At 34.1% G+C, this 15,012-nt stretch overlaps 1 protein-coding gene across 2 annotated transcripts in view; it reads left to right on the forward strand.

Annotated features, from left to right (window-relative positions):
- LOC142358625 (radial spoke head protein 9 homolog) overlaps window positions 1-15,012 on the forward strand; it is a 77,695-nt gene extending 62,683 nt beyond the window's left edge. For both annotated transcript variants that reach the window (XM_075410080.1, XM_075410079.1), the window contains exons 4-6: window positions 4,797-4,926; window positions 9,365-9,511; window positions 14,777-15,012. In XM_075410080.1, coding sequence (XP_075266195.1) covers window positions 4,797-4,926; window positions 9,365-9,511; window positions 14,777-14,937 — 438 coding nt within the window. In that variant the 3' untranslated portion in view covers window positions 14,938-15,012. The remainder of the gene's footprint in view (window positions 1-4,796; window positions 4,927-9,364; window positions 9,512-14,776) is intronic.

Raw genomic sequence — 15,012 nt, forward strand, 5'->3', positions numbered from 1 at the left:
AAGTTTACTCAACCTAATTTAAACTCACAAGAAATTTTTAAGCTGCAAGTCAGAGTTGGCGCTGTGGACTAAGCAGTTGAAGGCATGCAGGAGGGCAGAGGTTCGAACCCGTGTTGGGACGATTCACCGCAAAAAGATGTAAGAAATACGCGGTGAAGAAACATTTTTTTTTCACCGCATTTCTTACGAAAAGCTGTAAGTGAGAATTGGCGCAATGGACTAAGCAGGTGAAAGCATGCAGGAGGGAAGAGGTTCGAGCTCTTGTGGGGACGATTCTGTTTGTAAGAACACTTAACTCGGTGGAAATAAATAATTCACCGCAATTATTGATAATATTAATAATAATAATTTAGTCATTTTCTGTTATCGAGCAACACAAAAGATGTTTATTTATTGTGTACAAAAAATATGTACAATGAAGATCAACAGAAAAAGAGCACACCATTGGATCATCAGTTGATCCTTTTTCAGGTGCCTCAAGTTTTCAGTTGATTACGAACCCAAATTAAGCTACTAAAGTAATTGAACTACAAATCATGATTGGTTAAATCAAAAAATAAACTGATAATTGAACGCAGGGGGCTTACAATTAGACATACTTAAAAGAAATAACTTGAAAAGTTTTGGTTGTCAATTATGTAATTTCTTTAAAAAACGTGGCAAAAAAATTTTTGTTCGCTGATTTGTCATTTTTAAAGTGAAACAGTATTTACAAAGGAAGGTTCACGAAAAAACCAACAAATTCAACATTTTTCGGACCTTAAACCTCAATTGATTTGTCAACTTCAACAAATTCAACATTTTTCGAACCTTAAACCTCAATTAATTTGTCATTGATTTTTTCGTTCACCGCAATCCAGACTCATCGTTGTTTTTCTTCTTTTATTTACTCTGTTTAATTCGTTATCATTCATGAAGGATTTGACGTGACTAACTACACATTCGTCTCTTAGCATTTTTATCAACAGTTTAAGTACTTCGTACAAGTGTAATTCTTTTGCTAAAAACAGACTAACTTTTTTCTTTAGATCGCTCACTGAGTTAAACGTTCTTCTATTGAAAATTGTCATTATGAGATTTTTTCATTTTGAGTCTATCAATGAAGTATCTGACAAAACAGAGTTTCCATAACTCTGTATACCATATTGCGCTACCGATTGAACATCACTTTTTTTAAAATCTTAATCATTTTACTTTGCCTAAGAAATTTTCTCAGTCTATAGAACAGTCCACTGAATTTTATTAGTTTTTGTTTAACCACTTCAATATGATTTTTGAAGGACAGTTTATTATCAATTGTTATTCCAAGGTAACGTATTGAATCAACGTTTTCAATTCTTTCTTTATCGATGTTTATATGTTTTTTTTGCAGCAAATTTTACTTTTCCCTAAAAACATCGATTTTGTTTTCTCAGTATTGATTGATAATTTATCTTTAGTTAACCACTGATTACATTTTTTTTAGTTGAGTTTTGTGTTTCATCACAATATCTTCGGTTCTAGCTGAAGTTTCAACCACTGTGTCGTCTGCAAAAAGTATGACATTAGATGCAAGATTAGCTAATTTGTCAACATCTTGCATTTTGCTCAAATCACTCAGGTATATTATGAAAAGCAGAGGACCGAGTACCGAGCCCAGGGGAACTTCAACACCAACAAAAGCAGTACTTGAAACAATTTCTGCAAATTGTACACACTGAGAGCGGTTAGTTAGGTATGATTTAAGTATATTGAAGACATGACCACTGAAGCCAATATTATAGCATTTGCCTAATAGTATTGCATGATCTATCGTATCAAAAGCTTTTTTGAGATCCAGGAATATTCAAAGAGAAATAACAAATTTATCAGATAATTAGAGTCGCAGGAGTTCAATCAGAAACAAAACAGCGTCAACTGTTCTTCTTCTGGCCCTGAAAACAAACTGAGAGCTTGAGAGCAGACCAAATTTCACTAAAAAGAAATAATTCATCTCTGAAGCAATTTCTCGAAAATTTTTGCCATCGTTGGTAATAAAGAAATAGGCCTAAAATTTGATGGTATACTCTTATCTCCAGATTTTTGAAGTGGGAAAATTTTTGCAATTTTAAGACAATCAGGGAACACGCCAAGATTGAAACATTCATTGAACCATTTCGATAGAAATGGGTTCAGAACAGTAGAAAATTTCTTGATGCAGTAGTAAATGAGATCAAAACAGTCCTCACTGTACTTAATCGGAGCATTATTTATGATATCAAAAACTTCCTTATCTGTAATATCTGTAAGAAACATAGACTGCTCTATTTTATCGATTGTTTTTAGAATTGATTTTGTTGGTAAATGTGCATTCATTTCCCTCCCGATTGATGTAAAAAAAATCGTATAAATGGTTGACTTCTTCTTGAGAGGGCATTTTTTCTCGATTTGCATTTTTTGCGTGTTATGTGACCATAAACTTTGAAAAAGTTTCGGCTTGTATTTGCTGCACCCTTTTCAATTTGGTTTTGATAAAAAATCTTCATTCTGCTTTTTATCAAAGCTTTTGCCTTGCTGCACTGTTGTTTGTATTCGTTGTTGGCCGATATTGATTGACAATGGAGTGCTTTCACCACATTCACCGCAAAAAGACGTAAGAAATACGCGGTGAACATTGTTTTTTTTTGCCTCCTTTCATTCTACGAAAATTAATCGCCAAACCTCGACCCGGGTATCAGAAAAATTCCTTGAGATTTTTTAACTTCCCATTTTTTTTCACTGTTAGGCCCAAGCATTGTAAGGATATAGCTTCATTCAGGATTTAACTGACAATGTATTTCAAGAAAAAATTGTCTGATATGATTTTGCAAGTCAACTATATAATTCTTGAAGTCATCTGATAAGTCCCTCTTTTTCTATCTTTTTTTGAATAAGCGTTCCAGTATCTAAAAATGTATTTCGAATCTAGACTTATCGTGATATACTTTTAAAAAGACCTTGTTGATTGTAGAGAAGAGATAAGCAAATGAAAAGGTCATGTTCTCAATAAAGCAATGCTTTTGTAAAAGTGTTCTTATTGTAATATGATCAAAACCTTCGGCATCTTTCTCTCAAGCCCATCAAAAACGGGACTACATCATGCAAATAACCTAATTTAGAAGATAAATCGACATCGAAAAACTACCAAAAATAAATTAAAACTTCGCGTTTTTGAGGTGACAGCTGGGCTTATTGAGGCGCAATTTTTAAACAGTTATTTATTTGTTACTGCGCATTTTCTAGAGTGAATCAACTTACTGATTTTTCAGCTCATCTCAAAACCCGGGTCGAGGTTTGGCAGTGAATTTTCGTAAGAAATGCGGTAAATGCGGTGAAAAAAAATGATTTTCACCGCGTATTTCTTACATCTTTTTGCGGTGAATGCGGTGAATCGCGATGAATTTTTTTTCATCATGTTCTCAGTATTCCTACAAAAAGGATCGTCCCAACACGGGTTCGAACCTTTGCCCTCCTGCATGCCTTCAACTGCTTAGTCCACAGCGCCAACTCTGACTTGGAGCTTAAAAATTTCTTGTGAGTTTAAATTAGATTGAGTAAACTTCGGAAATCAAATGCGGTGAATTTTTGTAAGAAATGCGATGAATTTTGTGGTGAATTTTTGTAAGAAATGCGGTGAAATGTGGCAAATTTTTCTTCACCGCATTCAACGCTTTCAGCTTACTTCTTACATTAATTTGCCACAAAATTGAAGCGGTGAATTTTTGTAAGAAATGCGGTGAATTTCGCGGTGAATTTTTGAAAGAAATGCTGTGAATTGTGGCGAAATATTTATTTTCACCGCATTCGCCGCAATCACCGTATTTCTTACAAAATTTCATGGCATTCATCCCATTTTTTACAAAAATTTACCCAAAAACCTCGACCCGGGAAGGAGCTGGTTGAGAAAAATGAGTTTTTGTACTCTCATACTTTCTATCTTAGGAACAAACTTCGTACACTAAACAAAAGACCTTATAAGTAGGTCACAGTCATTTTTTCCAATTGGTATTAACGAAACTGAGCACAGTTCAATATTTTGAAATCAACAGAGAAAATTTCTAAGTTTGAAGTTAAACAACTTTATTATAGTTCTGTGAAATTTACTTTGACTGTGTTCTTTATAACAGAAAGCAGAAATTTTTTTATAATCAAAGTCGTCATAGTGCTACAATTCATGGAGCCATAAAAACCGATAAAGAGACGTTTCCTTTTCTTCAAGATTAGACGGAGACATAGCCACTCCATAGGAACCTTCCAGGGTGAATAAAACTGAGAACGAAACAACTTCGGGGATTGCTATAAAAAAAAACCAACTTGATCTCACGATTTATATAACCAAGACATGTCGTAAAACTTTTTTCATTGAACAGTACAACAATTACAATAGCTATAGTTGGAAAATTATCGTTGCGTTCACTGTTCTATGATTCACTTTCAGTGTCGTTGCTGCATCATCTTCTGTTGACTACAATGAAGACCTCGATCAGGTGTATGAGTTGGGGATACTAATTCGTTCACTAATCGGTGGCAGACAGCAAATTTGATTTTGAATCTTTTTGTGGAAAGTGAGCGCTTTCCTAGATAGAAAAGGTCGAAATACCAGATACGAATTCTTTTTTAGCATTTTTGGTTTTGAATGCTAGAAACTTTCCGCTCCTTCGATGGCTTCGGCTTTCTCGTTAACAGAAGAAAGAAAGTTTTGATAGGTTTGGTCTTTATTGTCGATGCCAACATTTTTGCTGTTCCTTAAAACTATGCAAACTTTCATCTCGCCTATGGTTCTGGAAATGTGATTTCAGCACCAGATAAAAGAGGAGGAGAGACTGGCATGTGTAATCCAGATGATAGACTGTGAGGCTGCAGTCGTGCCCAGGGGAGCATTCAAACTCACCCCAGAGGGACATGTGCTCTACAACAACAACTACAAAGGTACTCCTCCTCACCCTCTACATTTAACTCATGCGGCGGCCATAATGAAACTTATTTCTCGGGGGGGGGGGTAGCAGTTTTTGCCATGGAATGTAAAATTCTGAGAAATTTGAGTAATAATTTTTAAGAGATCCCGCCGCTCTCGCTAATTTATCCACAAAAAGTATCTCATATTCTTGTAATTCCTTATCTGCATTTTTAATCAAATAAGTTTTAAGGCGTTGGCTGGGAACAATTTCATAATTCTGACCTCTTGTGGTTTCAATTTTGATCAAATACCGTGAAGGCCAGTTCCCAAATTTGGTGACACATTTTTAGTCATATGACCTCTATAATATATCCTCTATCATATGTGAGAAACATAAAACAGGAAATTTAATGTATCTAAGTTATCACTGGAGTCATTGAAGATTTGAATAGATCTTGGTTTATCTTCAACTCATCATTTGCTTACATTTCTTAAAAGAGAATTGTGCACAGAATTCTTCTGCTTGTGTACAAGATACGCATGGAAAGGTATGCCGAAGGTCTCTATACGATGCCAAGTTACTCTCTCTTGCGCTAAAACACGTCAAGTCATTATTTTTTTTAGCGCAGAAGGAAAATTCCTTCTATTTTGAGCCGTCTTATCTCCTTTTATTGTTGCTTCTGACATAAAGTACAGTTGATACAACTGAGAACTCTACTGTTAGGGGAGTATTAGATCATATTCGCATGAGTAGTTTTGAAAGGACTCTGTTCTCTACAGAAATTTAATTCGACTGAAAAGTGACGTCAAACTACTGAGTGTTGAAAACAAACGAGTCACTTAGCGAAACTAATGAAGGAAAGAACTATTTATTTTCGGCTATAATGACTGCTATTGTAACAAATTGCATTAAAATTAGTCTAGAAGACATATCACCAGAGCAAAACTAATTTAGTTCAAATTGTTCAGCATTTTAATGCCCATTTCACGAAGAATACTACACACTAAATAAAGTTCAGGTAAATTTACCTGAAAAAAAAAAAAACCTTAACTTACCTGAAACGTTCAGGTAGTTTTGCCTTACCTGAACTTACCTTAACTTACCTCAACTTTACCTGAAAATTACCTGTAAAATTAAGGGGGCACTACCTGAACTTTTACCTGAACATACCTTAAATTTACCTGAAAAACCACGAGAACGTGTTCGAAGCACGCAATAGTGTTCTCGAGAACGTGTTCGAAGCACGCAATAGGAAATTTTTAAAGACATTGTTAATATATATTCTGCGACTTCACTGTGCAGGATATAGTCAAATTTCAAAAAAAACTTCCAATGCGGAAAAACAGGCTAGATTGAATGTTTTGAGAGAAAAAAAGAACGGACACATAACGTTTGATTTATATGACAATGCGTATCAGAAACAATTTTGAGAAAACCCACTACCTATAAGAAAAGTTTTCCTGGCTTTTTCTCAGCACTTCCTCATCCTGTCATTATCTTTTCCGCGATAGTGATCTCGTGAAATTTGAATGCTGTGATATCGTTTTTATCAACTCCTCTATCTCGTTGTAACTTCTGGTGTCGTGAAACTATCAATTCGGGGATTAGTCTCATAATTAGTGACCTGTTCCGCGCCATCCACAGCCAACAGAAGAGGTCGTATTGTTTGGAGAACGTGTTCTAGAAATGTGAGAAAACCGCTCATGAGTCTTAGTAATTAAAATACTAACTTTATTGTAAACGCTAAATATTTTAAATCAACCTTGAAATTATGTCTTCCGTATGTTCGGTATCAGTCTCGGAATATAAAGTTTTGTCGATAAATTTGTTTCATATGCAACAGACGTTGTTATATGTCTGGTTTAATCAACTCAAGAAATTTTCGGTATGTTCAGTTAAAAAATAAGAAATAAATTTTATGTTTTGTTGGAGACTTAATATTGCTGCGTTTCGCAAGAGCATGCAAAATATCTTTTTACGAATTGAGACTATTCCAATAAAAAAAGTCCATTGTATAATGTGTCGAGAATCTTTCAAAACTTAGCTGGCGCGAGTCGGTCTTGTAAACTAAGTCTTTCGCAATAACTTGCAACAGAGAACCACTATTGGCAAAAATCTTTAATGAATGCAAAATAACCGAAGAGTGTTTTATTAGGATGAGTTCATGCTAACTTTGATCATTTATTGGTATATGATTTAAGCAAGGGGATATTATACGATTGTGTCTAAAGCAGCTCAGCGGAATTGTTCAGTTTCAACTTGTAGTAATATGGTTGTATTTAATCGTCAAAAAATACCTTTAGTTTATTTTAAAAAACTGACACTGATAAAAAATTCTGGGGGCTATAATTTTTGTTCGGAAATGCAAATGTGACAAAAAATGTTTGGAGAAGAAAAGCTGTTCCAATCATTTCAGCAAAATTTAATACACCAGATAGCTTGAGTTCATTCACGTTTTTCAAAAATTTAAAACTAAAAATTAATTTTTCTAAAAATATTATAGGTTCAAAAATTAACCCAGACCTAACCGCAGACAAAATCAATCATTTCAGCAAAAAATTTTACATTAGCTAGAGTTGAGTTCAGTCTCGGTTTTCAAAAACATTTTATACTATATATTAATTTCTCTTGAAATCTTTTAGGTTCCAACACCAATTAGTGGCAAGTTTTTCAGAGAAACAATTAAGTCTGTCAGCTTTGAAGAAGACGTCGATCCAAGACACAAGGACACCACTCAAGAGATTCTAACAAAATCGTTTCTCAGTTTGTTATTGCTTTTGTTTCACTTTGTTTTTTTAAAATTTCTTATGAGAAAAACTAACCTCAGCTTTTCTACTGCTAATTCTTCTTAATTCACAAATATTCCAAAAAAATTAAAACGAAAATTTACACACACACACACACACACACACACACACACACACACACACACACACACACACACACACACACACACACACACACACACACACACATTTATATATATATATATATATATATATATATATATATATATATAGTTTATTTTGTAAAATTAATGTTGTTTAGAATTTTGAAAAAGTTTTTGTTTTGCTTTATAACTTTAAAAACATAAAAAAAGGAGAAGTGTTCTTTACTTTTTTGGTTTCTGACCGATCTTTTTAGCAACGTGCTTTTTGTTGAAAATTGTAATTGATTAACGTAAAACCTAAAGAATTGCTAACGTTTTCTAAGCACTTTTTTGTTTAGCTGATTGCTTCTCTTTTTACAAAAAAGCATTAAAATTTGCTTATATCCTCAAAACAATTTATACTTCTGTAAAATTGAGGCAAAGAAACTATTGATTTTCAACGATCCTAACTTTTAATTTTCTTTGTTTCCAATTTTTCCGATGCAAACAACTTAAATGCCGATGGTTTTTCAAAAAATGAAATTTAAAAAGATGACTGATTAACAAACCAAACCAGTTTTCATGCTTTCACAAAGAGTTATCAAACCTTTGACGACCGTTACATCAGTTGTTATCCAATTTTAATCTGCTGTTAAAAACATCATGTTTGTACGTTGGGTAAAACGGCTGAACTTACTGTAACAAGCGTCCCACATTGCTAAAAAACATTTTTTTTCGCCGGATTTAAAGAGCAGGCGGGCAGCAGCAATACTTCCTGCTCAAAACAGTTCTGATGACTATTAACGCTGTTTTTTTTCTGGTGAGGGGTATCATTCTTATCAATGGTTTATGTTTCAATCTTGTTTTGTTTTGAACTCTTTTCAAGCAGCTTTTAGCAAACTGTTACCAACTTTTGTCCCAAACGTTCCATTTACTGCTTGATAATTTATTAACGCGATTCCAGATAACTACGAGCTTATTTTCCTCAAAAAGAAAAACTCAAATTTCACTTTCATTAAATGGAATATCAAATTTAATTAAGATACGTACTTAAAACAACCCCTCGAACCACGCAAAAGGTCCAGCAACGCTGGACAGTCCTTTCGGGATGTTACATTACTTGCAGATAGCCAAGCCAATCGAATTTGAATTTATTCTAAACTCTTCTAAATTATTTACAAAATCATTGGTATCTTTGTCGAATTGTATATTTTGTTACGATAGGAAGTCCCTGTTACGTGTTTAACTGCTATCCTGAACAGACACTAACACGATCGAAAAAGCGATGAAAACTCGAGTCTGCAACAAAATTTTTTTTCGATTGAAAGAGTGAAGGGATCTCTTGCTTTGGCACATAAAATTGAAAACTAGGGTCAATTGGAACAAAGAATTTCAATTCAATTTTTCAATTAAAATTCCGTTAAACAAATGGAATTCGGGGTGGGATGTTTCATTTTTTGTAGAGAAGAGCATTATTTATATTCACTGAAACTATTCCCATTCATTCATTTTACAATGACTCTTTGATCATATTTAAGCACTTGTTTCTGTTCCATGGTAACCATGAATATTTATAGAATGATAATCGGGATCATTTTAGGACAGGATGTGACTGATGCCTCTAAATTGGGATCTTATTTCCACTTCTTCCCCCCGGAGAACCTTCACGAGAAGACTCTGCTGGCCAAGGCGAGCCATGACAAAGCTATCGATTTCCTTCCTCCCATCGAAGAAGACATCCCTAGGGGTAAGAGAGGACAACTCAGAACACGTACTTATTTACCATATCTCAAAAAGTATTCATGTACACTGTTTTAGGTATCAGAGTTTTTTTAAAATCTTTCCATGTGGTTTGAAAATATTTACTGCGTGAGGTTTCGTAAATTTTGTACAAAACCTCTTATTAGCGGCACTTATCAGGTTATTCGTCGCCCGAGTAAAATTTCATTCGTAAAACTCATCAGTTGTTATCCAATAAAAATTCAAATTAATCACAAAGTTGTAATTGCAAAGATATTTTTCATTGCTGGATTGTAATATTGTAATTGTTTTTGGCCACGAATGCGCACCCTAATCCAGAAATTGTTCATTTCAAATTATAAAATATGTCATGGGTACGCTCGGTTTTAGTTAGACAAAAAGGACGAAAACTCGTGCCTTTTTTCTACGGTATCCTGGGTATGATCGGCTTCAAACGTATGAAATCGTCGGTATGTTCAGTTCTGAGCGTAGGAAATCATCAGTACCGTTAGCTTCAAACCTAGGTAAAAAAGTGTGTCGATATGTTCGGTTTCAAAATAAAAAATCACAAAAAATTGCATTTTTTTCCTAAACTTTTATCAAAAGCAAGAAATATTGAATTGATTTTATTCATTGTAAACTATATCTAGAGTAAATTGAAAATGAAACTGAACGAATTTTTTATATCGTTCATCTCGACTTCTCAGCGAGCAGGAAAAAAATCATGATGAATTTGGAAGAGTTTTCTCAGAGTTTCAACGGATGTACCTGGAGTAGGTCGCTATTTTGACATTTGACTACATTACAAAGAAAAAAACGGGATTTTTTGCACCGAACAATTGGCGAACTCCAACGCTTAAATCTACAAAACCACATTTAAAATTCTACGTTAAAAACAAAACAAAGATTCCCCCATACTCTAGAAACCAAACATACTGAAGCTTTTAACGCTGGAAAGCCCAACACGGAATTTTCTTCTTGAAAAGACACAAAGAGCTCAACGTACTGTAACAGCCCTCCCACTTTGCTAAAACAATGTGAGCATACTGAAGCTTTTTGCGCTTGAAAACCTGACATACTGAATATTTTTACTTATAAAACTGATATATAGCGATAATTGAAATTTTTACTAGATATAGCGACAATTGATATAGCGACAATTGTTTTTTACTGCAAATCATGGTTGTTTCTTGTTGAGTTTTTTTTTGGATTAGGGATACTCTGTAACTTCGGGATTATCAGTTATTTTTTTCCTCAGAGATGGTCATACACACCATAAATACGTTAGAATTATGAAGGTGATGAATCAGAGTTGGATTAAGGAGAGTTTAACAAAAGTTTAAAAACCACCAAAAACTCCTACTTTATACTGACAATTATCTTTTTTGCTAATGTCAAATTAATGGATTTGCATATAAAATGAGTATAGAGACCCAATTTTTTAACTAAAACTCTTATTTTCTAAGATTTTGAAAATCTCATAACAGCACTCGTCGCGTAATTTTTTTAGTCAACATTAAGTGATAAGAATGGAACCCTCAAGATATACAATTTGCCTCTCATAATTTTCGGAAGACCAATTGTCATTAAAACAAAGAAACACCTGCGTTTCAATCATGCTCAAAAATCATCATTTCGTCTTCTAGTCAATCTCCCAAACATATCTTGCATGATTAATGAGATATTGCATTATAGTACGTTTTCTTGCTATAGTCTCAGAAAATTTTGCTTGATGACCGTCTGTTTTAAATTAGAATTTAGTTTGGTCTTCTTAGGTAGTTTAATGCAGCATAGAAAAAAATCATTTTATTAGTTTTCATATTTTTGATTAGTTCCAAAATTGAGTAAATGAGTTTTCTTGATTAATAATCATCATTACAGCCCGTTACCGGGGTTGAATAGGCCTATTACCGTTAATCCAATGTATTTCGCATTTCCCCTAGACATGAAAAAGAGAGCTTGTGTATGTCTATGCGTGGCACAAAAGTTCTAACAGTAGGATTTTTGTTCGACATGGCCATTACGACGCAGAGGTATACCCAAATCGTCACGGGCAGATATGCCCGATGCGAGTATCTCGTGTTCGTTTTTATTATGGTAATACAATGAAAGTGGAACAATATTGCTGGGAATAGCTACTTTAGCAGAAACTGGCGAAATGGAAGGGAAATTAGAATCCCGTGTTCGCAAAAGTGTCCTAATCCTAGCCGCGAAATACAAATACAAACTTTTTATAACCTATTTTTTGCACGGCTTGTATCACGCACCTGCTCCTTTTATGTATCGATTTTTCGCACGCAATGTAGCTCGATTTTGCATACAATCCGCAATTAAGCCTAACTTAATTACTACTTATTTAATCAAGCCTAACTGATTACTACTAGTAGTAATTTACTACTACTTTATTACTACTTATAGTTTTTTATTACAACTTGTTACTACTTATTAGTACTATTTATTACTGCTTATTAAAATTGGCCAGTCCCACATTGATATACAAAGCCTTTGATGTGCGAGGGATTTTTCGGAATAAATTTAGTTTTTGTGGTTGCATGTATTTAAAGCACTTTAAAGCTTTGAAAGCTTCAATTAAATCTTTATTAAAGTGCTTAGTGCATGCTCAAAATGCGCGCGAATAATAGATACCTATATTGAGTGGAAACGTGCTACAAGATTTGTTACCTAATTTTCGCTCCGAATGTTCTTTTATTTCGCAAAATTGGCTGAACTCCTTTTGCGAAAAGTAAGATACAAAGGATGTCTCCCAATTTCGTTCATTGTACAATTTCGTTCATTGTATGTATCTAATTTTCAAGCCAATTTTACTAAGGTGGAAATTTTGGGGTATACCTCTGCTTCGTAATGGCTATTAACGTGATAGTAGAGTTTCGGTTGGTTAATCTCACCGACTATTAATTCAGAGTCAGTATCATTCTGTTTGAATCATCAGAAGAAATCACGATACAATTTTCGAGATCTAATGCTCTAAGCAAAAGCTGTGTAAGCCATTCCATTAGCTGAGTGCAAACATGACCTGCGAAAATTGATTTAGTTATATGGAACAAATAAAAAAAAACTACAAAAATTGGAAAAAAGTTAGCAATAATTACTAAATGTATGTAAAGTTTTAGGGGTTAATATTCAAAATAAACATAACTGTTGAGCGGAATTTTTGGAAAATTTTCATTAGACCCGAGATTTATTAAAGATGGACAAATGACAAAAATTACAAAAAATTGAAAAAAAGGGGGGGAATAGATGTCAAAATTTTTAAATTTCAATCGACCAATACATATACATCACAAATCAGACATTGAAAATGTACTTAAAAAGCACTACTATGAGCTGACCGAGGCTCAAATTAAGAGTTTATAAGAAAAAACTTAGAACTGAGGAAAACTTGAAAAATTCACATTTGTGAAATCAAAAATTTCTCAAAGCAAACGTTTCACGTTGAATCCAAGCGTCCAATTAGGCACTTTTGCTAAAATTGGCAATTGAATGACAACTACAGAGAGCCTCTAAATCAACATAATGCTTCCTGGTTTTTAGCTGTTTATCCCATTATGGAAGCACCGAGTTATGAAATCAATATCCCAACGCATTTTACCAACATATTATACAAAACAGCCCAAAGAATTGGGAATCAAACTAGAGGTAAATTTGTACAGCAGCTTTTGCCCGTTGCTCTTCCAAAAAAGCTACACAATACATAATATGGTTAATAAAGGAATGAAATCGACAAAAATTTGAAAACTGTGATTTAAAAAAGCACTGAATATGAAAAAAAAAACTTTTTGAACATATATTGCAGGTTGAGCAAAGAACTACCGGAATAGGCAAAAAGGACCCAAAATTGGTCCCTAGTTTTTACAATCTATTGAACAAAAAAAAACGTAAAGAGTATTTAAAGAAAAAGATCGCCTAACTCAACAGAAATACTAATTGCTATCACGAAAACTCATCACAGAATATTAAAAAGAAAAATAAATTTTAAAGCTGCTAGAAAGAGGAACATGGAAATTAGCAGAAAACTGCATTTAAAGTCTAATAAGAGATAAAATGGTCAAAAGTTCTCCCAAACCTACAACAATTTTTAATCTAAGAGCGTGAGGCCTATTTTGAATCGGCAACTGCATCAGCAATTGTTTCGCTCGAGAACTAAAATCCTGCATCGGCAACTGTTTCGCTCGAGTACTAAAAATTTTTCAAACCTTCTTTTTCCGGCTTTCTCTCTCTTTCTCTCTCTCTCTCTCTTTTTACAATTCAAAGAATTTGAATTGTCTTGGGGCGCTGTCTTTTTTTTTAAGATCTGTTCACACATTTTCATGATTTTTGAAGTCAAATTGGAGTAGTGATTTTGGTCACGCCGAAACAGGAAATGGAGCGAAAAAGCGAGTGGTTTTGCGGGGTGAAATTTTTTCGCTCTAAATTTAAAGTAGAGTGAGAAAACGGTGTTTGAACAAAAATTCGCTTTCTCGCTAGTGGTTTTTTTGTTCACATGCGGCAATTTCGCTTTGATTTTTTCTGTTTTTTTTTCGATTTTTTGGATTGGATTTTTTTCTAAATGGTTTTTTCAATCCATTCACAGCTCATTCTAGGCCTAGTTTTTTTGTTTGAATTAAATTTTCATTTCTCGCTAGTGGTTTTTTTGTTCAGATGCGGCTGACATTGATTTTCTGTTTTTTTTCTTATTTTTTTGATCTGATTTTTTAGAATGGTTTTTTCAATTCTCATAGTCCATTCCAGGTCTAGTTTTTCTGTTTAGTCAATGAAAATTCTTTGAACTGTGCGACAGGACTTGTCCTGCTATGTTTTTTTCTTTCTCTCTCTCTCTCTCTCTCTCTAAAAAACTAGTGCATGAAGAGAAAGCACTCTGTTTTTATTCCCTTTTTACTCTCTGCTTGTGACTTTTGTTCTGCTGTGCCAGAAGTCAAAATGCCAGAAGTTGAATTGCGTTGACTTTCGTCATTTTAAAACGTGCGCGTTTCGTGTTTTAAGCATGGTTAAGTGACTCTGCAGAAGTCACTTCGAAATTCTGACTTAATATCTCGAACCGCTTCGCGGTTCTAGATAAACGCCAGAAGTTCTCAGTGACTTCAAGCAGAGTCACTTAACCATGCTTAAAACACGAAACGCGCACGTTTTAAAATGACGAAAGTCAACGCAATTCAACTTCTGGCATTTTGACTTCTGGCACAGCAGACTTTCGGCACTAAAACACCCGTGAAGATATACATTGAGAAATTCAATGAGGAAGATTGAATTTTAGGCTGCTGGAGTATACAATCGGAGCATTCTAACAACCTCGTCACCCTCCGGTCTCTGTGGTGGCCAGGATTAGTTGCCTACAATGTGATCAACCAGCCCAAGTTTGGATACGTCTACGTGGGACTAGGAGAGAAGAACCAGGATCTGCCATTCATGCTATGAAACAATTGACTTGATGCACACTTTTATCGATTATAAAATAGAATTGAACAAATTTCAGTCTTTAAATTGAACAAA

Source organism: Convolutriloba macropyga, chromosome 2, assembly GCF_964194025.1.
Source record: "Convolutriloba macropyga chromosome 2, txConMacr16.3, whole genome shotgun sequence".
In the NCBI taxonomy this organism is placed as follows: Eukaryota; Metazoa; Xenacoelomorpha; order Acoela; family Convolutidae; genus Convolutriloba; species Convolutriloba macropyga.